General features: G+C 39.2%; 1 protein-coding gene across 1 annotated transcript in view; it reads right to left on the reverse strand.

Moving 5' to 3' along the window:
• Positions 1-2,837: 2,837 nt before the first annotated feature.
• ZNF786 (zinc finger protein 786) overlaps positions 2,838-23,292 on the reverse strand; it is a 33,922-nt gene continuing 13,467 nt past the window's right edge. The window contains exons 2-4 of the mRNA XM_023586292.2: positions 11,400-11,526; positions 8,474-8,626; positions 2,838-7,677 (exon numbers count right to left, since the gene is read on the reverse strand). Of these exons, the coding sequence (XP_023442060.1) occupies positions 5,582-7,677; positions 8,474-8,626; positions 11,400-11,526 (2,376 nt within the window). The 3' untranslated portion in view covers positions 2,838-5,581. The remainder of the gene's footprint in view (positions 7,678-8,473; positions 8,627-11,399; positions 11,527-23,292) is intronic.

The following is a 23,292-nucleotide window of genomic DNA, read 5'->3' on the forward strand; positions in this document are numbered from 1 at the left end:
TTTTGCTTATCTGAAAATGTCTTAATTACTCCTTTATTTTTGAAATACAGTTTTGCCAGATAAGATCCTTGGTCAGAAGTTATTTGCTTTCAGTGCTCTAAATGTGTCATCCCACAGCCTTCTGTCTCCATGGTTTCTGAAGAGAAACCAGTTCTTAATCTTATTGAGGCTCCCTTGCATGTTACATGTTGCTCCTATCTTACAGTTTGCAGAATTCTCTATCTCTGTCACTTAATAGTTTTATTATAATATGCTGTGACATTGGTCTATTTGGATTTATCTTGTTTAGAGATTTTTACACATCTTGTGTATATCCATGTCTTTCATTAAATTTGGAAAGTTTCTGTCATTATTTCCTTGAACATTCTGCTTTAGTTTCCTAATCGCTAAAGTAAATGCCATGCAATGGGTTGGCTAAAACAGCAGGAATGTATTGGCTCATGATCTTGAGACTAAAAATGCAAAACCTAGGTGTCATCAAGGGTATGCTTTCTCTCAGAAGACTGTGGCATTCTGGGCCTGGCTTCTGCTGAGTCTTGGTCCTTGGCTTTTCAGTCACATGGTAACATGTTGGCCTCTCCTGGCTTCTGCCTTCTCTTCTGAGTTGTGTTGACATTCAGCTTCTGGCTACTCCCTCTGGCTTTCAGTCTGTCTGTGACCTACCCCGTAAGGCCTTCCATAATAGGATTAAGAACCATCCTGAGTTAGCTGGACCACACCTTATCAGAAGTAACTGCATCAAAGGTCTTGTTTACAAGAGTTCACAACAATAGGAATGAATTAACTTTAAGAACATGTTCTTTTGGGCTACACAGCTCCAAACCACCACATTCTCTCTGCCCTTTCTCTCTTTCCTTCTGGGACTCCCACAATGTGTACACTTGATGCTGTTCCTCAGGTTCCTTAGGCTCTGATCACTTTTCATTTTTTCTTCTTTCTGTTCATCAGACTAAATGATTTTGTCTTACCTTCAAGTTCACTGACTCTTCTATCAGCTCCAATCTGCTCTTGAACCCCTCTAGAGAATTCCCATTTCCTTATTCTTGAACTCCCTTCTCCCTTGGTTTCCCTCACACCATGCATTCTACTTTACTGCTTACACTTATTTTCTTGAATTACTTTTTATCCCAGACTTATTTTGAATGTTCTTGTGATAGGGATCTTCATATAAGTCTTGGTTTCTCCTATTCTGGACGTCAGGATTGTCTAGTATTAGGACCCTTCATTGTCCCCCAAAGTGCTCTTGAGCCACTCAAGATGAAGATTTCTTTTTAAGATCTGAGGAGGAGTGAAAGATGCAACCAGGCTGTTCTTATCTCAGAAAAAGTCTTCAATACGAGTGACCTTGTTGAGTATTCCATTAGCTCCTTCAAAGGAGATGGATGTCAAAGACTTAAATCAATGAACCTGTCCTCATAAGACTTCCTGTGACAACCACCAACATTTTACATTCCACACACAGTTAGAATGAGGAGGGTTTTATTTCAAATAACATACAGAACAATTGCTCTAATTATGTCCAGATGGTTTGTCCAGTTCCTCTTTTCTCTTGCAAGGTAAATATCTAATTGCCAGACATCTTTTCTGGTGGTGGTATTGGTGGTGGTAGCAGTGGATGGAGTGGGTGTTGACTATTCACTGTAATATACTTTAAGTGAATTGCCTGATTTTCAGCCATTCAACCTACCTAGTTTCCCCAAGTTTAGGTTCTGAGCAAAGTAATACCCTCCTCAGCTTTATTTCCCTTTCTGCTTCTTCCAAGTTGTGGTTAATTCCAGTTGAAAGGCAGAAGAGACCGATATGTGCACGTGCTTAGTTTTAAAAAGTTCTTTAGCTCCTATCTTGAGTTGATTCTTGTATAAGGAGTGAGAGGGGCCTTCTTTCATTCTTTTAGTTATAGAAATCCCAGTTCACTAGAAGGAAAGCTTAAAAATAAGATGGGACTGTATAGCACAGCGAACCCTCTCATGAAAAATGAGTATGGTTAATAGTGCTTATATAAGAATGATTTTCTCTGAAACAGAACAAATGTATGTTAATATTACAAGAGGTTAATATCAGGGTGATATGTGGACAAAAATACAACCAAAACAAACTATGGACATATATGTATAGTAATATATTAATAATCTTCCATCAGTGGCAAAAAAAAAAAAAAAAAGGAAGCATGCTAAGTGAAAGAAAATAGAGAAAAAAGTAATATATATTGTTTAACTCCATCTATGCAAAATGTGAAAACTAATAAATTACGGAGATGGAAATAGATTAGCAGCTATGTAAGATGGGAGAAGGAAAGAGAGAGAGCCGACTACTGAGAGGTAGGGTTTTTTGTGTTCATTCTTTTTTTTCTCTCTCTCTTTTTTTAGAGAAATGAAAATAATTTCATATTGATTGAAGTGATATGTGCACAACCCTGATTATACCAAATGTCTTTGATTGTACAGTAAACATGAATTGTATAGTTCATGAAAATGTTTCAATAAAATGGATTTTTTTTTAAAAGACAGTAAGTATACTTTAGTAAATGGCATCTTTTTTGGCACTTATAATGGTGAGCTGATTCTCTTGGATGTTCCAGGTATACACTAATAATATAATACAATGCATTCCTTGTTAAATAATGACTCAAGCAGAGACCACTGTCGTCTTAATTTTAATGGGCATTTTTTTTTTTTAATGATCCTGTGTAATATGATATTCATTGTTGGGCCAGTTAGATTATTATTCCTTTGTAGGCGAAAGGTTCTTCTTTTTGAATGCTTCTAGGCATTATTCCTCATTCTGACAACTTCCTCCAAAATGCTTCCAGTGTCTACAAAACTCAAACACTCTGGATCTCTTATTATCACTGAGAGCCTTTATTTATAACAGGTGTATTAGTCTGCCAAAGGGGTATCAATGCAAAGTACCAGAAATCCATTGGCTTTTATAAAGGGTATTTACATGGGGTAAAAGCTCACAGTTACAAGGCTGTAAAGAGTCCAAATCAAGGTTGCTTTCTCATCAAAGTCAGTTGCCATATCAGTTGAAGCAAGGTGGTTGCTGGTCTCTCCTTTCCCTCCGGGCTTCCAGTCCTCTCTCTCTCCTGGTTAGGACTTGTCTCTCAGGATTTCCTGTATCAGTCTCAGCTCTCTCCCTAAGGTCAGCTGTAAGCTACCAGGCAAATGGTCCATCTCTCCCCAGGACCACAGGCTTAAAAATGACAACGTTCTCTCCTCTTCTGTGTGTCTTCTTGAGTGTCTGTTTATATCAGCCCACCAAGAGGGTGGAGACTCAACCTGAGTTACGCCTTACTGACTTGGTCAAATCAAAAGCCCTAAATTGATTTTATCAAGTAAACTTGAATCATTTGAATTTAATACAATCAAAGGGTATCACACCCAGAGGAATAGTTTACAAACATGATCTTTCTCTTTTTGGGATTCATAAATAATCTCAAACTGCCACAAAAGGCAACATGTGAGAACACCAGATTAGAGACTGTGGTATTTAGTGTCCCCCAAAATCTATATTTAGGTTCATTATAACATTCTCCTCCTCCATTTTCCCACACCAGTGGTACTCATATGTAGCAGGACTTCCATCTCCTCTTTGCTTAAGCTGAGTTTAAGTGATCTATAAGCTTTGTGAGGTCTACTACCCATAGAAGACAGCAGGCATCACCATCTGCCTCAGTAATTATAAACCTGCCTAAATTAATAGTTTCTTAATATTACCAATGACCTTTGTTAGTGTCCTATCACTTGAGGCAAGAGAACACATCACCTAGAAAGGTCGGTTTTCTTTGTCATCTAAAACTGAACACATTCATTCCTTGGAATTCTCATTCTTATTAATAGACTGAGGGATACTTTTCTGGAGCCAAGACTATTCTTCAATATTTTCAAAAATGATTCCTGAAGAACTCTAGTTCTATAGGATGTAGTAAGTGTTCTAAAGGGCAGGGATGGGGGGAAGAATTCCAAGGTCAAATGTATTCAGAATATACTGCACATTATAGCTTGCCCTTGGAGATTCACAATGTACAGATACATTCCAGACTCTGGTGGTGGTGGGAGAACTGTTTAACTTTGAATTCATTGGTCAGATAATTCTTTTCTTGCAGGCTCTCTTGGGAACTAATGTTTCAGAGAAAAACATTTTTGAAATGTTGTTTCATGTGATCTATGTATCTTTTAAAAAAAGATAATAAAAAAATAAAAAATATATTGTTGTATAGTAATATTTATTACAGCATACTGACAATCTCATTTTCAGTCTTCCTCAGAATTTTAATTCAGTCATTCTTTTAACATGAGCATGAACCCTCTAAAAGTCAGCAGTTCTTTGTTTGGAGTACAACTCTGCTCCTAGACTATAAACATTCAGTGTTTGTACAATGTTCATCTTTTTTCTGGACTTCTACTGGTTTATTTTTAACATTTCTTAAAAACTCTCCACACTAAACTGTTGTTGCCTGTAACAGTCCCTCGTAAAACCATTAATCTTCATTATTTTGTCTTAACTAAGCTTTTAGTTGTCAGCTTAGATACACTATTGGGAATTTCATTCAGTCTCTCAGCTTCAAATAGCACCTCTATTCTAGAACTACCAAATCTTTATCTCCTGCCCCAATCTCTTGTCCAAGTTCTAGTTCCACACTTCTTAGCACCTTCAGTTTTATGTTTGCTGTATTCACACTAGCCAAATTTTGCTCAAATTGTCCACTTTTCCTTAGGGAGAACCTATGCAAAGTCATTCTGGAGCCTGCTGTGAAACTACAGCATTCACAAAAACAAAGTAAAATCTCGAAAACTTATTTATTGCTATCAGTTTCAAACTAAATGAATCAAAACCACATTCACCATTTTTTCAGTAACTGCAATAAAAATGACTGTATATAAACCCAGTTTAGCATCATACTCTAAAAAAAAAAAAAAGAACTGACATTTAACAGCCATCCTCATCTCTTTAGCTCTGAGAGTGATACTGGAGGGATTTCATTCTGTCTTAATTCAAAATGGGATTTCAGGCAAGCAGATTTGGCTCCACTGAGAGGGCATCTGCCTACCATATAGAAGGTCCAGGGTTCAAACCCAGGGCCTCCTGACCTGTGTGATGAGCTGGCCCATGTGCAGTGCTTATGCGCACAAGGAGTGCTGTGCCACGCAGGAGTGTCCCCTGCATAGGGGAGCCCCGTGCACAAGGAGCATGCCCCACATGGAGAGCGTCCCCATGTGAAAAAAGCACAGCCTGTCCAGGAGTGGCGCCACACACAGGGAGAGCTGATGCAGCAAGATGACGCAACAAAAAGAGACACAGATTCCTGGTGCCACTGACGAGAATGCAAGCAGACAGAAGAACACACAGCAAATGGACACAGAGAGCTGGCTTAGTATTGGGGGAACGGGGATTACCATGTAAAAGGGTAAAAAAAGAGCATTTATCTCTTTTTAATCAATGGATAGGGAATATAATTGTTTTTTTCAAAGGAGAAAATCCTATTATATGTGGTGTACCAGTGGAGTTTGGGTACTATAGTGGATTCTTGGATAACATGGCAATATAAAGTCTGTTCCATCCTTGGATGTCCTACTCTACCTCAACTCCAATCAGCCTCTATCATTGCAAACAGTTGGCTAAGCCTTTTTTTAATATCATGCTCATTTGGAGCACTGCAGGATTTTGTGTGTACTCTGATGTGTTCAGCAAGTTTAGATTTATAAATGAAACCCTTGCCACATTCTCCACAGGAAAATGGCCTCTCAGGCCTATGTATGCGCTGATGCCTAAGCATGTGTCCCTTTTCTCGGAAGTTTTTATTACACTCAGGGCAGTGGAAAGGTCTCTCCCCTGTGTGCAGGCCCTGGTGGCTGAGCAGCTGTGCCTTTAAGCGGAAACTCTTGTCACATTTGGGACACCGAAAAGGTTTTTCCCCCGTATGTGTTCTAATGTGTTCAATGAGTTTAGACTGTTTAGCAAAGCCCTTACCACACTCACAAGAGAATGGCATTTCCCCACTGTGCAGCAGCTGGTGGGCCTTCATATCGGCTTTCACACGGTAACTCTTGTCACACTCTGGGCACTGGAAGGGTCTCTCTCCGGAGTGCAGACGCTGGTGACTAAGCAGCTGCCCCTTCAGGCGGAACCTCCTGTCACACTCAGAGCACTGAAAGGGCTTCTCCCCACTATGTACTCTGAAGTGCTCAGTGAGCTTAGACTGCCTGGTAAAGCCCTTGCCACACTCGCCACAAGAGAACGGCCTCTCCTTGCTGTGGGTGCGCTGGTGAGCCTTCAGAATGCCCTTCAGACGGAAGCTCTTGTCACACTCGGGGCATTGGAAAGGCTTTTCCCCACTGTGCACTCTCAGGTGCTCACGGAGCTTACACTGGTGGGTGAAGCCTCGGCCACATTCACTGCAAGAAAATGGCTTCTCTCCAGTGTGTCTGAGGCGGTGGGCTTTCAGCATGCTCTTCAGACGGAAGCTCAAATCACAGTCTGGGCATTGAAAAGGCTTCTCATCTGTATGTATACGCTGGTGTCTCAGCAGTTGTCCCTTTTCATGGAAGTTCCTGTCACATTCAGCACACCAGAAAGCTGTCTCCCCACAGTGTATTCTCATGTGTTCCGTGAGTTTACATTGTTTGGTGAACTCCTTGCCATACTTCCTGCAGGAAAATGGCCTCTCTCCACGGTGTGCACGCTGGTGGACCATCAGCAAGCCACTCAGGCAGACACTCTTGTTGCACTCAAGACAATGAAAGGACTTTTCTCCTGTGTGCACCATGAAGTGCCTGGCCAGCTGAGACCTTGTAGGGAAGCACTTATTGCACATGGGGCAAGAGAATGGCCTCTCCCCACTGTGGTCGTGCTGGAGAGCCTCTGTTTCCTCCCTCGAGAAGAAGTTCTCATCACAATCAGGGGACTGGGATAGCTTTTCTCCTGATTGCACACTGGAGAGCTCAGACTTCTCCAATAAAGCCGTATTGCTTGCTGGACAAGAGACTGGCCTCTCACTACAGTTTTGGCACTGGTGAGCCTGCATGTTGTTCTTCTGGAGAAAAGACTTGTTGCATTTGGGGCACTGGGGAAGCGTCTCCCCCTTCTGCATGAGGTGGTGATTGAAAAAGGTCCCCTTGTGATGGAAGTACACTTTACATTCAGGGCACGGGGATGGGCTTGCCCCTGGATGTGCAGTTAGATGTCTAAGGAAGTACTGCTTCAGGCAGAAGCTCTTATCATGGTCACTACCTTGGAAGCACTTCTGTCCCCAAGGGCTATGCCGCTGATGCTGTGGATCAGCTCGTTTGTCACATTTCTTCCAAGACCTACATGACTGGTCCTTCAAGTGGCTCCTTTCATGTTTCACTAAGTGGCTCTTCATCCAAAAACCTTCCCCACAGTCAGGGCAAAGATGGTGAACATTCTGCCAAGAGGAGAATTCTTGGAAGTCAGGTAGAGTTGAGGAATTATGACCTGGGATTCTTTCCCTTTGGATAGATTCCCTGGAACTGGGGACTACTGGAATTAGAGCCTGTGTGTCTTGTCTGTGTGGGTTCATGAGGGTAACCCATTGTTCAGGTCTGAAGGTATCCTCTTCCGTTTTTCCTCCTAAGGGTCCAGAGAAATACTGGCTAACAAGAGGGTTTAATTGGAAATGGCATTTAATTTCTCCTGAATTTACAGTTTCTTGATTTCCTGAAATTAAAAACAAAATTTCATTAAGTATTCATGTTAATGCTGCAGCATGATAAAGATTTATGTCTCCAGTAAAGTGATCCCTAACAGTGACCTTTGATGGCCTGGAAATCTAGCTTCCACTGAGCTACACAATCATATACATATCAGTGGGGCTATGTTTCATAACCAAAAGGAATTTGGGGATAGCCTGATAATGCTAAACTGAACAGACATATCTTAGAATAATAATTTCTTAGAACGATGTTCTCATTTGGCTTTCTCTTTCCCTACCTTAATACTTATCTTTAAGAATCCAAAAATCTCACACTCTCCCATTATGACAAGCAAAAAAAGAGGTGAGCCAAGTTTTAAGCAGTCAAACAGAGGAGACAGTCTCCAGATAGGAAGGAAGCAATCTTGTTCACATGGCTCTGTATGACCAGTCCCTGAGTTTGGTCTTTTCCCAACTACTAATAATTAGAATAGCTGACATTTCTTAAGCTCTTACTGTGTGCCAGGTATTATTTTAACACTTTACATACATTAACCCATTGAATTCTCATGACAATCCTATAATGTAGGCACTTTTATTGTCTTCATTATAGATCAAGAAATTGATATACCAAGAGGTTTCGAATAATTTGACCAAGGTCACCCAGAAGAGAATCCAGAATCCACTCCTACCCACTATGCTTACTGACTTTCTCTAGAATATACCAGAAATCAAGCCTCAGCCTGATCAAATAGGAAGACATGATCAGAGAAACTTGAATGTGAAATCTTAAGGTCAGGGTCCTGATTTCTTAACACTCACCCCAAAAGAGCTGGCCCTCAATACCTTGATCAAAATGCATATCAGCAGAGGAACAAATAATGTTTTCTGATTTCTGTGATTCTTCCCAGTTTCTTAAGGGATCTCTCCCTTGTTCAATCCAGGATATTAGTTCCGGTTTGGGAATTCCATCATCTGCACAGAGAAGTTAGACAGGGTAATTTGGCTTCCTTTAGCACTAAATTTAAAACACATTGAGTTGTTTCTAAACTTCTCAAAATTCACTCCTGTGGCAACATATGAAAAAAAATGTCAAAACATAGGGGGTTATAGGTTGATACAAGAAGGAACAAAACTGACTAAACACCATAACAGTGCTTCCTAATTTATCTGGACCTGTTAGGCCTAAAGTGTTGTTTTAATTTTGCCAAGGTCTCCATTTATTTAGCAATGTATATTGTATGATTCCATTCATATGAAATGTCTAGAACAGGAAAATCCATAGAAACATAAAGCAGATTAGTAATGGCAGGAGCAGGGAGGGGGGAGGAATGAGGAGTGACTGTGGATGGGTATAGGGTTTCTTTTTGGAGTGAGGAAGATGTGCTGAAATTAGATAGAGGTGATGGTTGCTCAACTCTTAAATATATGAAAAAAACACTGAATTCTGTATTTTAATAATTCTGTATTGGTCAGTTGTATGATATGTGGGTACCTTAATAAAACTGTTATAAAAATTTATTTTTCTTAAAATAACAATTATAGAAAGTTTCGGGGAAAGGAAAAAAATAGCCTCACTACCTTAATACAATAATGAATACAACTTTCATATATTCCCTTCCAGTCTATTTTACCTTATACATTTTTAAAATAATTTAAATGGTAATATATGATACCATATATGCGCATAATATACTGCCATGGGAAAAAAACAAGCCACAAAACAAGTATTTAGATTATGATATAATTTTTGTAAATGTATACATACAAAATACACAAACATAATCTTGAAAGAGCTAAACCAATATGCTAATGGTGGTTTTCCTTAGGAAGGAATTATGAGTAATTTTCCCTTTCTTTTTAAATGTATTATCTGTTTTTTTATTTAGCATGAATTCCCTTTTTAATCTGAAAAAGAACAAAGCAATTTTATTAAATTATATATAAATCAAATACACATTTTCTCATCTTGCTAGTCTTCCCATTTGTTCTTAATGCATGATAGTATTCTAACAGTATAGATCATTTAATCAATTCTTTAATGTCACAGTTAATTCATATCAAAGTTTAAACTATAGGTATTGATTTCTAGCTATCAGTAACATAGCAATGAAAAACTCTATGCTTGCTTATGCATACCTTCATCCCCCTTCCCCATGAATATTCTTAAAAGTCACTTATCAACAGCTAGTTCATAGGAGTTCAACTTTTAAGCAAGTTGGCTGAGGCAAATTCAGTCAGAATGATTTTTTTAAAATGATGCTTTAATTTCTTATTAAAAATATTTCTACCATAGAGAAAAATCTTACCATGTGGACACACTTGTTTCAGATTTTTTTAAAGATATGAAACATTACGGTCACAACTTAAACCCTGGACGCCCCTCTCCACAGGTAATCACTACCTTGAATTTCATAGTGAACATCCCCAAGGATAATTTTATCTTTTAAATACATATATATGAATAAATAAACAAAATACTATATGCTGGCTTTAAAGTTTGTACAAACCATATTGTATCTTTTCCACAGTTTGCTTTTTTCTCTTCAAATTATGTTTTCAAAATTTCTCCATTTTGAAACAACTCAGGTTCATCCATCAGATAGTATTCTATTATATGAATATATCACAATTTATTTTGTCTTTTTTCTGTTCATTGACATGCCTCTATGAGGACAGGCACAAGAGTTTATGTTTCTCCAAGTGAGTTGCTGGGTCACAGGGCAAATGTGTCTTCAACTTTATTATATGTTACCAAATTGCTCTCCAAAGTGCCTGTACTAATTTGCAATCTCACGGAACAGTACATTTAGTATATATAAAAGAAATAAAGACCAAGTAAGTAAAAAGACATAAAGAACATCCGTTACCATAACAACCTAGAGATAGCCAACAGTAAACAACTCATAACATAGCTTTCCAAAATCTCATTCCAGGAAAGAATAACATTAGCTTTTCTGAAGTATAGAAACTCCACTGCAAAAATTGAGAGGTAGGCTTAAGATATCCAGGGAACTTTATGGATATGAACTAGGCATGTAGAAAATCATGGCAACCTGAGAGTATTTGGACCAAAAGCCCTGACATATATTTATTTAGTCACCCTTAAACATCTTATATTACATGTCATCTCAAATATTCTCATAGAACAATAGCTACCCCTGAGTAAGGACTAGGCATGCTTATAGAAGTACTAACAAAAGAATATGGGGGGGAAGCGAACTTGGCCCAATGGACAGGGCATCCGCCTACCACATAGGAGGTCCGTAGTTCAAACCCAGGACTTCCTTGACCTGTGTGGAGCTGGCCCATGTGCAGTGCTGATGTGTGCAAGGTATGCCCTGCCACGCAGGGGTGTCCCCTGCGTAAGGGAGCCCCACGCACAAGGAGAGCGCCCCATAAGGAGAGCCGCCCAGCACAAAAGAAAGTCCAGCCTGCCCAGGAATGGAGCCGCACACACGGAGAGCTGATGCAGTAAGATGATGCAACAAAAACAGAGACAGATTCCTGGGCCACTGACAAGAATAGAAGCAGACACAAAAGAACACGCAGCAAGTGGACAAAGAACACAGACAACTGGCAGGGGAAGGGGAGAGAAATTTAAAAAAAAAAAAGAATACGGGGATAAAAATACCTTTCTCAATAAATTTCTGAAAAATCTTGCTAGCTGACATCCAGGAGAATCAAGTGAGTGAGACCTTTTGAAAGATTCACTCCCATAACTTATACAATATTGATTATGTCTTACCTAGAGAAACAAGAGTCTCATAATTGGTTCTCATAACATGCTGGTAAAGTTCCTTCTGCCACGCCTCTAGATTCTGCCATTCTTGCTCCGTGAAATAAATGGCAACATCCTCAAAAGTGAGAGGTAACTGAAATGATAAACAAATATACAATCATGATTGCTTCAAAATGACTCACTCTGGATTCTTCTCATCATGAAGTTAGAAGTTTTGTAGTAGACACTGTTTTCGTCTGTTCAGCAGTCTCCTCCTTGGGGAATTGCGCCTTCCCTACTGGTCATTTGATCCTGTTGTTAATCCCTGCATTTCCCTCCTGGTGTTTTTTCACGTTCATTCAAACTCCATTTATACATGTATAGGTATATGGATTTATTTTCCTCTGTGTGTGTGTGTGTGTGTGTGTGTATTTCATTCACTTAATAAGCCATAAACTTGTTTCAAGACATAGGAAGGCAAACTATTTTTTTAAATACCTTGCACTAATTTTAGTAAATTGTTACTATTTAGTAACTACAGCTTATACAGCCCACTGATGGGTCATAAAAGATTTTTCCAGTTCTTTTTTATTTAATTTTTTAATTAGAGAAATTGGAGGTATGCAGAAAAATCATAAAGAAGATACATATTACCCCCCAATTATTAACTCTTTTCATTAATGTGGTACCTTTGTTACAATAGATGAAAGAAAATAAGTGTAGTATTAACTATACTCCATAATTTTCATTGGATTTCCCCCCCAATATAACACCCTATTACTAACACCTTGTATTAGTGTAGTACATTTGTTGAAATTCACAAAAGAACATTTTTATAATTGTACTATTACCTATAGTCCATTGTTTACAATAAGGTCCACTGTTATACAGGCTTAGGTTTTATCTTTTAACGTTATTCCAGCAACACATATACTACCTAAAATTTCCCCTTTTAACCACATTCACATATGTAATTCAGTGCTGTTAATTACACTCACAATGTTGTGGTACGAATACAACCATTCATTTTTAAACTTTACAATTGATGAAACAGAAATTCTGTACAAAGGGAGCATCAACTCCCCATTCCCTACCCCCAACCCAGCCCCTGGTATCCTATATTCTAGATTCTAACTCTATGAGTTTGCTTGTTCTAATAATTTCCTATCAGTGAGATGATAAAAAATTTGTCCTTTTGAGCCTGGTTTATTTTGTTGCGGCAGTTGAGAGGATTTGGTGCTCACAGGATTGAAGACCAGGACACGAGACTCTCCTGAGAAGGAAGCTTTATTAACAGCTAGCCAGGCTCAGTGGACTTATGTCCAAAACCCCTGAGCGGGGTTTTCAGGTTGCTTTTATACAAGAGACACATGGGATGGGGCCAGGAGAGGTTTTGGCATGAAAGCGTGAGGGGGGTTTTCTTGTAAGGTTAGGTTTCGGTTTCTCAGAGCCTAGCTTTTCCAGGAGCCGGACAAGCCTAAATACACATACAGCCCATATCATTCTTGAATACACACATAGCCCACACACACAGCCCATATCATTCCCCTCTTTGATGCCTATTTAATTGTTAAGCTTCAGAATCACTGTTGTTGGAGTCATAAGGTGGGTGGCTGTCTACGTTCTTACTGCATTATTTATTAAAGCACGTACCCTAGCTATTATTAAGGGGAGGAAGCAGGGAAGTATGATGAGAGCATAGGAGGAGTTCCAGCTGCTCACCACTTTGACTGCTTATTTCTCCAATCAATCTCCCAGGAGGGCCCAATGATAAAGTACTTGGGGAATATCTGGGGCTTCTCTGGCTTCCAGAGGAAGTCTTCTTCCAGGTGGCAGAATTTGGGGGAGAGTCTTCCAGCACCCATCTTGGGGGTTATTGATGTCCATGTGGACTTCTTGCCAGGTTCCAGATCCATCTATTGATTCCCTATCTTACCAGCCTGCTTCATTTCCCCCTCAGAGAGTTTACACCTTTAATCTTAAAGGGGTGCTGAAGGAAGAAGATCTTCCTTTTTTGTAGCTACTTCCTGATGGTTAGGGGCATAGGCCCTACCTGACAAGGTGTAAAACTCTCTTGCTATTTTATCTCAGTTGAAGGAAGACGGATCTGGCATTCTGGTGAAGCTAGATGAAGTCCACATATGGCTAACAAGATGTTGATTCTGGAAGAAATAAACTTGATTAGAATTTTGAGAATATATGGTCCCACTAAGGGAACACTGGACCACAGAAGTAGAAAAGGTCAGGTGTCTACAAAGGCTACATTTTCCCAAAGTTGGTGGGAAACAGTATTCTTCCTTCAGTAGAAAGGAAAGAAGCATTGCTTTTTCAGTTAAGTTAAAGGAGATGAAAACAGATACGGTTTCTTAAAGGGATGTTTGGTTTGTTTCCCCTCTAGCAATAGGCATTTGGGGTAGAGTTAGAAGGAACAACTGACTTTGACATAGACACTACTTAGCTTTTCTCTTGAAGTGGAATTTCAGGCCGTCCAGTGACTGGCATTCATACATTTCGTCAGGTGCTTCTGGTGAACTGGCACTTTCTTGGGCAGCTGGCTTCACTCAGGCTTAGTACACTAAGATGGAAATTCTTTTGGCTTTAATAGCCGTGGGAGAAGTCAGAACTACAGAGGACAGTTCTCTACATTTTGGCTCTAATTGAGCAACTTCTGGTAATTTTTTTTAACTGTCTTTACCAGGCTTTGTTTTTCAAAAACCCATTTGGCTAAACTGATTAGGACATCTTTCCCCAGATGAGTGGCTTGGTGAAGCCCATGAAGTACTTTCCACTGCACTGCTCCTGGCAGGTAGACTTGAGTATCCCCAACAAGCCACCCATCAGCTTCCAGGGTGAATGCCTGGCTAGCTGCCCTGGTTGGTTCATCCTGGGTATACTGTGGAACTTCAAGTACTGGTACAGGTGCTAGAATAAGGGGTAGGAGAGAAACTTGGGTTTGTGCCGTCATTTTAGCAGCTGCGTTAGTGCGAGCATTTCCCTTTTCTATAGCAGAGTTTTCTGATGCCTTGGACAATGCATAACTGCTATTTCTTGAGGTAACAGTATGGCTTCTAGTAAGTCTGGGATTTCTTGCCAGTGCTTAATCGGTGACTTACTGTTAGTAAGCAAGTTGTTTGCTATACAACAGAGTGAGCATGAAGGACAAGGAAAGCATACTTAGAGTCTGTAAATATTAGCCCATTTCCTGGCTGCTAGCTTTAAATTTTGGGTAAGGGCAATCAGCTCTGCCTTCTGGGCTGAAGTTCCAGGGGGAAGAGCTTTGGCCTCTATGGTTTCAAACTGAGAAACCACTGCATAGCTGTTCTTTTAAATCCTTCCCTAATAAAACTGCTTTTATCTGTGAACTATTCAATGTTTGGGTTCACAAGAGACTCATTTTTAAAAATCTGGCCTGCTTGAGTAGTTTTGGTTCAGAGTCTCAAGGCAGGACTGGAGAAGGGGCCCCTCAGGATCTGACTTTGGGCCCTCTACCGGAGTAGGGTGGCTGGGTTGAGAGTCTGACACACCCTTTTCTGCACCTTGGGCATCTTTAGTAATTGAGCCTGGTATTAATTAACTGGCTACCTATAAGCCATTAATGGCCCCTGGTCTCAAGCACATCCTTCATCTGGTGCAGGGTGAAGACTGTGAGAGGTTGCCCCTGAGTTAGTTTGGTGACTTTTTCAATTAAAAGGGCTGTTGGCCCCACTGATCTCAGGCAAGGTGGCCATTTCTTTATTTTATAGACATGTTCATTAACTACTCAGAAGATAAGTTTACCATGACTTTAAACATGTTCAATGTTTTTCTGTATATAATCTAATAGGAATATCACCATAATTATTAAAAGATTGAGGGAACAGGATATAGGTACAGAATTTAATACTAATTACCACACATCTCAATGCATAAGGTTTTCTTTGAGCTGCAATTAATAGATTTAAGTTTCAGGTTTGCAATACTTTACATGTTATCTCTCCATGGAAGCAGGCTATAATGCCAATTGTGTTTAAGTTCTACTCACAGTACTCTGGTATTCACCACTCCACTTGGTATGTTCTTCACAGAAGCTGCAGCACCATTGATACTAGAGAGAAGCTAGGAAAGTGTTTCCAGTATTCCACTGGCCTGGTGCACAGCACCCTTCAGCACTATGAAACAGAGCCAGTCTGGAGGTGATATCCATTGTACATTTGGCTGTACTGAACCACTGTTGGCTACTGCAGGAGTTTGAAACAGCAAATTGTTTCCATTGACTTCAAGAATACAACCAGAGATGTAGTAGATACATTAATTGTTTTAGGGGTCAGTGACCAACCTAGCCAGTAACTCAAATGGAGAGGCAAACCTGCAGTGTTTTGAAGGTCTGGTTTGAATGCACAAGAGAGTTTGACAATGCTGAAGTCTCTCTTGATGTTTATACACTTTTTAATTTTTTAAAATTTTTAATGATTTATTTATTTTATTAATTTCTCTCTCCTTCTCCCCACCCCCCATTGTCTGCTCTCTCTGTACACTAGCTGTGTGTGTTCTTCTGTGTCTGCTTGCATTCTTGTCAGTGCCACCTGGAATCCGTGTCTTTTTTGTTGTGTCATCTTGCTGCATCAGCTCTCCGTGTGTGCAGCACCACTCCTGGGCAGGCTATGCTTTTCTCGTGCAGGGCGACTCTCCTTGCGGACGCACTCCTTGCGCGTGGGGCTCCCCTACATGGGGGACACCCCTGCGTGACACGGCACTCCTTGTGCGCATCAGCACTGTGTGTGGGCCAGCTCACCACACAGGTCAGGAGGTGGACACTCTATCCATTGAGCCAGATCCACTTCCCTATATACTTTTTAAACACTTCCAATGCAACGTGTAATAAATAAAATGAACTTTTTAGTACTTTGCTTCTTTTACACTTTTACCATGAAGATGTAGAGCAGTAGAGGAAAACTACTTTTTCCATTTTTAAAATGAAAACTGAAGATTCCCAATGGTATCAAAGTAACTCTTCTTTACCACCTCTTAAATGGTGGTAAATTTTACCACATTGAGGTAACTTCCAGACAGGTTTCACTGCTATGAAGTTACTTTTTGCCATTAACATCAATTTAAGTTCCTAGTTAATAATGGCTTCTTAGAACTAGCCATTTAAATTCTTTAGTTTGGAAGATGCTCTTACAAACTCTTTATAATTAACCACAACCATATAGACTGGTTAATTTACCTTAGATTACAATTAGCAAACGATGGATTTTACTTTGTGTTTTTAAGAGAGGGCACATCTATATTTCTTTAACTTAATTTCATTAGATATGAACTTAGAATTTTCATCATTTTAAAGATCTAATACATATAATGTTAATTTATTAACTTGGTATTTTATAAACCAAAGAGATAACACCCAAGCTAAATAAATTGAAACTGTTACAGTTTAGATAAAGAATGTTTTTCCATTTCTTTATAGGGGGCTAAACCCTTTTTTAATACAAACTGATTCTTAATTCCTTCTGCCTAGGAGAGTTTTTATCTGTAACACCTTGCCCCTCCTTCAGAGCTCTTGCAAAGAGAAGGCCCAGGGGGCTGGATAGGTTAAAGAGCTCAGGAAAATCCTTTTCCCTTTTTCAACAGCTACTATATTTAAATTTCTATATGACTTCTCTGTTTTAGCCTAATTTGGGCTCTAGGAATATTTATCACATATATAACTGCATATTTAATTTTTAACAATTTGAATAGAGCTCTTTTAAGAATTATTTGTTAATTTGATATTATCATCCCAATGTATGAAGATATACACTGAACAAATAGGTAGGCATGAAAAGTTTGACAGGGAGACACAACTTAGCTACTTCAAACTTCCATTCTTTTACAAAACAAGTTTAACTGTAAAACAACATTTGAAAGATCTCCTTGAAGGCTTTCCTTTGTGGGCTTCCCCAGACTAGGGATTTGGGGTTTCCCCCCTTTGGCTTCCTATAAAGGGAGGTAGAATGGTTTGCTGAGGTCTGGGAGCCCAAGGCTTGGTGCTTCCACGAGGGTTCACTTGAGCATGTTGAAGGTCTTCTTTTAATTTTCACTATGATCATGCAGTTTTGCACAAGAATTTTGTTTCTTAATTAATGGCTTATAACTAAAATGCCCCAATGCTTTCATACAATTTCCTTTTGCTTTAGAACCTTATATTTTACTTTGACTTTAGCAGACCTAGGATGAGCAAGACTAATTATATGTATATTCACTGAGGCTATTAAAGCCTCAGGGACCAGTAGGACAGGAGACAGCGATGTCTCAAGTTTGTTTTTCCCTGAGCCAGAGGGGAAGAGGCTGTTAGGTTAAATTTACCCAAATATAATTTTAGTTATTATCCTTCTGCTCTTTTATAATATAAAGGCATCTATAAATAATCTCAACTCTCATGGGAAACGGACTTGGCCCAGTGGTTAGGGCGTCTGTCTACCACATGGGAGGTCCGCGGTTCAAACCCCGGGCCTCCTTGACCCGTGTGGAGCTGGCCCATGCGCAGTGCTGATGCGCCTGCAAGGAGTGCCCTGCCACGCAGGGGTGTCCCCCGTGTAGGGGAGCCCCACGCGCAAGGAGTGCACCCCGTAAGGAGAGCCGCCCAGCGTGAAAGAAAGTGCAGCCTGCCCAGGAATGGCGCCGCCCACACTTCCCGTGCCGCTGATGACAACAGAAGCAAACAAAGAAACAAGACGCAGCAAATAGACACAGAGAACAGACAACCGGGGGAGGGGAGGGGTTTAAATAAATAAATAAATAAATCTTAAAAAAAAAAAACAAACTCTGAGATAACTGTAAAATAATCATAAGCAAAGGCAAGGGGTGATGCTAAGCTTGAAGTGACCATGAATGAAGGTAAGGTCAGTTTAGAATTTAGTTACAGTTTTTAGTAAGTTTTTACCTTAAGATGAATTGGGTACTTTTATTAACTAAGCCACAAGAATTTTATCAGTAACAAGTTTGTGAAGTTTCTCTGCTTTTCCAGCAATTAAATAAATTCTACTTGTGATTTATGCATTAAATCCACCAGCAAGGCAATATTGACATTCGAAGATTCATTTTTAGGTTACCGTTCACCATTATCCAATTTCTAACAGGTGAACCCCAAGTCTGATTTCCTAGGCATAAACAAACTGACAAAGTTAAATGCAGATTTCAAAGTTGAACAAAGAGGTAAGCACAGATTAAAACAGAAGAGAGAATTTCATACCTTTAACATTTTTAGGAACTCTTTGATCTTAATGATGGCATATGAGCTCTCTTTATCTTGATTACTATTCATATTGTTTATAGCACAACTGAGATTAAACTGAGAAGTTTGAGGTATATTTCCTCATTTCCTTAAGGAGATATGACATGAGGTTTCTGGGCCTCAGATTTATCAGTCCTCTTTTCTTACACTGGTTTAACTGGAATTCAGTGTTTTATACAGAGGCTGTTTTTGGTTATACTGTGGTCATGTGGATCAGCTGTAGGCAGAATTACTGATTCCTGAGAAGAGACTCCTATGGGGAGTTTGCTTGTATGCTAGAGGCCGCACCCATTACTTTAGAAAGAATGAAGAAGCACGTTTTAGCTGACTGATCTGGCATCCCAGAGTTGTAGTCTGACTAATGTTCACCACTCTACATAATTTAATATTACCATCTGGAGGTATGAAAATATACACTGAACAAACAGACAAACACAAAAGAGTTAAAATACAACAAAAACATAAAGTTTGCCAATTTGATTTATAATTCTTACTCTTTTGGTAAGGTTGTTTCCAAGCTTTCCATCATTTCACATTTTTTATTTTTATTGCTTTTAAGATCTTTGACTGGGACTAAGAGGACTCACACAGCATTAACTCACAACTTTTTGGTTCCTTTATATTTTTACAACTCAAAGAAGATTTGAAAATATGGGACCTTTAGCCTTTTTTTTTTGCTGTTCACAAAACAAGTTTAATTGCAATATAGCATTAATATTCAAAGACCCATTTCTGGTCAAATTTTTCTGTCATCTAATCTAGACCAAGCTTCATTACAAAAATTAATTTATTTTTCTATAACCGAGATCCCCCAAATTTAGACCAACTTTTCAGGATGCATCCTAGTGGGAAGCACTGGGGTACCAATGCCTCATTTCCCATGGTGGTGGAAAAAGGAGAGAGAGAACAGCCAAAATAAAGGCACAAAAAGGCAGAAGGTTGTGGAAGAAATAAAAGAATGTCTAAATCAATAGAAAAATAAAGCATTTGTAGATTGGACAGCCCAGCATGGTTAATATGCCAATATCCAATAAATTGATCTACATATTTACAATGTGTCTAATAAAAATTTCAGAACAAAAAAACAAACAAAAAAAAGACAAAAAAAAAAAAAAGGCAGAAGGCTTCCCTTTAAAGGGCGCAAGGGAGTCAGACTCTAACACATGAAACCTCTTCCACTACTGCCAAACCTTTACTACCTTAGCAAAAGTAAAACAAATGCTAACTCGTGGTGTTACTATTTTAATTAAATGTATAACATTCCAAAGCATTTTAACACAAACCTGTAAAGAGAAATTCAGTGGCAAGACGTAGGAAGGTGAAAATGTGGGTTAACATTTGCACCATGCAAACTAGCGGGGTCTAACTTTGTGTTTCCCATGTTCCTGCCATATGTCAGTACTGTGCAACACATGTTCAGCCTTTCACTTTCTCCTTCTCCAGCTGCTCCCCTCATGGGGACTTAAGTGCCTCTTAGTATGGCAGGATGGTAAAAACCCCTGTCTCGGATGAAGGGCCCTTAACAGAGCTCCTCCATTGCCTCTAACCACATGAGGTCACTATGAAATTGTGGATTGGGACTCCGCACTCGCCCCACAAAGGTTCTTTGTGTCTCACATGTTCTTCTCAATCACACACACACAACCACCCTCCTGCCCTTCCTTTCTCTGACCTGGAGAAGATGGTTTCCTCTCTTCTTGGGAGTAGTCAGGTCTTCTCCGGAGGTGATCAAGCTCCCCTTCTAACTTTCAGCTTCAAGCTTTCCCCACACTATGCCCCCAGGGGACTTACTCATCTGGCACACGGGGCTCCTTTGCTTCATTTTCAGGGTCTCCTTCAAACACTTTGATGCCTCTGGTTTCTTCTGGGAGGGTTCCAGCGGAGTTCATGACCTCTCTGGACTAAAGGGGTCCAGGGACACCCTGGGCTGGGGTTTATCTCGGTCTTCCCGGCCTCCTTGGAAGTGTCTAAGGGGTGCAACTAAACTTTACCATCTCTGGGTTTTGCTACAATCCCAGACAAGCCCCAAGAAATGTTGCAGCAGTTGAGAGGATTTGGTGAAACCAGTATTGAAGACCAGGACACGGACTCTTCTGAGAAGGAAGCTTTATTAACAGCTAGCCAGGCTCAGTGGACTTATGTCCAAAGACTGAACCCTGAGTGGGGTTTTCAAGTTGTTTTTATACAAGAGACACATGGAGTGGGGCCAGGAGAGGTTTGGGCATGAAAGTGTGAGGGGGGTTTTCTTATACAGTTAGGTTTCGGTTTCTCAGAGCCTAGGGGCTTTTCTGGGAGCCAGATGAGCCTGAACACACATACAGCCCATTTCATTCTTGAATGCACACATAGCCCACACACACAGCCCATATCAATTTCACTCAAGATAAGGTCCTTAAAGTTCATCCATGTTGTCACATGAACCAGAACTTCATTACTTCTTAAAAAATTTATTGAAGTAAATCACACATATATAAACATACATGAACAATAAGTGTATAGTAATAGTTGTGAACTTACAAAACAAACATACATAACATCACACAGGGACATAATACCTCACCCTACTAACAATACTTGCATTGTTGTAAAACATTTTAAACTAATGATTAAAGAGCATCTTCAAAATATTACTACCAATCAAAGTATCTTACATGTGGTGTATTTTTCCCCCAAACCAACCCATTATTATTAGTATTATTATTAAATGATTTATGTAGGAACATACATAAAAAGTAAGTGTATAGTAAAAACTGTGAAATCACAAAGCAAACATGCATAACATCATACAGGGATCCCATACATCAACCCACTACCAACATCTTGAGTTGTTGTGAGACATTTGTTACAAATGATGAAAGAATATCATCAAAATCTTACTACTAACTATAGTCCTTATCTTACATTTGGTGTATTACCCCCCAACCCATCCTATTATTATTTTTTAAATATATTTTTATGACAGATGTTGTAAACTTACAAAATAATCATGCACATGTGCAGGATTCCCACACAACACCCCTCTATCAACACACCACACCGTGGTGGAACATTCATTACAGATTACGAGATAGTATCATCAGACTATTACCAGGTCCATAGCATACATTTGGCACACTTTTCCATACTCTGCCATTATCAGCACAGTACATCCTTGGTTTGGATGCATGAATATTACATTATTACTGATAAGTACAATCCATAGGTCACTCCAGTTGTATTTTTCCCATGCTTCTCCATATTCCCACCACCCTACAATAGTGATGTACATCTGCTCTAGCTCACAAAGGGACACTCTTGCATCTGTACCATCAACCACAATCCTTATCCACCTCCAGGTTTACTGTGTTATTCAGTCCCTAGATTATTCTCTAGCTTTCTTTCAATTGGCATTTGCATCCTTAGACTACACTTTTCAACCACATTCTGATTTATAAACCAACTGTTACTCACTATAATGTTTTACCATCAACTCTATACATTTCCACACTTTTACAGTAAAGTTAATTGAAACTTCTACATACATTAAACATCAGTAGTCCATCTCAGCCCTTGTCTTATCTCCTTTAAAATCCACCATCTACCACCAGGTCTTGAAGATATTTTCTACATTTTCTTGTAGAAGCTTTATGGTTTTTGCTTTTATATTTAGTTTTTAGATCCATTTTCAGTTAAATTTTGTAAGATATGAAATAGGAACCTTCTTTCCTTCTTTTGTCTATCAAGTTCTCTCAGCACCATTTGTGGAATGGACTATGCTGGATGGGTTTGACAGCTTGTCAAATATCACGTGACTATAGATGTGAGGGTCTGTTTCTTAACCATGAATTTGGTTCCACTGGTCTTTGTGTCTGTCTTTATCCCAGTACCATGCTGTTTTTACCATTGTAGCAAGGTAATATGATTTAAAGTCCAGAAGTGAGAGTCCTCCAACTTCATTTTCCTTTTTAAGATGTTCCTAGATATTTGGGATCTCTTATCCTTCCAAATAAATTTTATAATTGTGTTTTCCATTTATTTTTAAAATGCTGGTGGAATTTTTATTTGGATTGCATTGAATCTGTATATCAATATGGGTAGAATTAAAATCCTAATGACATTTAGCTTTCCAGTCCATGAGCATGGAATGTTATTCCAATTATTTAGGTCTTTTTGGGTTTCTTTTAACAATGAGTTGTAGTTTTCTGAAAGCAAATGCTTTATATCATTGGTTAAGTTTATCCCTAAATATTTGATTCTTTCAGTCACTATTGTAAATGCAAGTTTATTTCCTGATTTCCTCCTTAGACTGCACATTACTAATGTCTTTTAAAGTCTATTTCATCTAATATAAGTATAGGTTCTCCAGTTTTTTGTTTGTTTGTTTGTTTGTTTTTGTTACTGAATGCATGGAATATCTTTTTCCATCTTTCACTTTCAATCTATTGGCAAGTCTCTTGCAGACAGCATATAGGTGGCTCATATTTTCTTATCCATTCTGCCAGTCTGTGTCTTTTGATTGGGGAGTTTAATCCATTAACTGTCAATGTTATTATTGTAAAGGCAGTTCTTATTTCACCCACTTTGACCTTTGGGTTTTCTCTCATATTTTATTTTCACCAGTCTTTTGAGATTTTCAGTTACTTTTACTGACATAATCTTCATTTCTAGACTCTCTTCCAAACTCCTCCT

Source organism: Dasypus novemcinctus, chromosome 5 (genome assembly GCF_030445035.2).
Source record: "Dasypus novemcinctus isolate mDasNov1 chromosome 5, mDasNov1.1.hap2, whole genome shotgun sequence".
NCBI classification, from domain to species: Eukaryota; Metazoa; Chordata; class Mammalia; order Cingulata; family Dasypodidae; genus Dasypus; species Dasypus novemcinctus.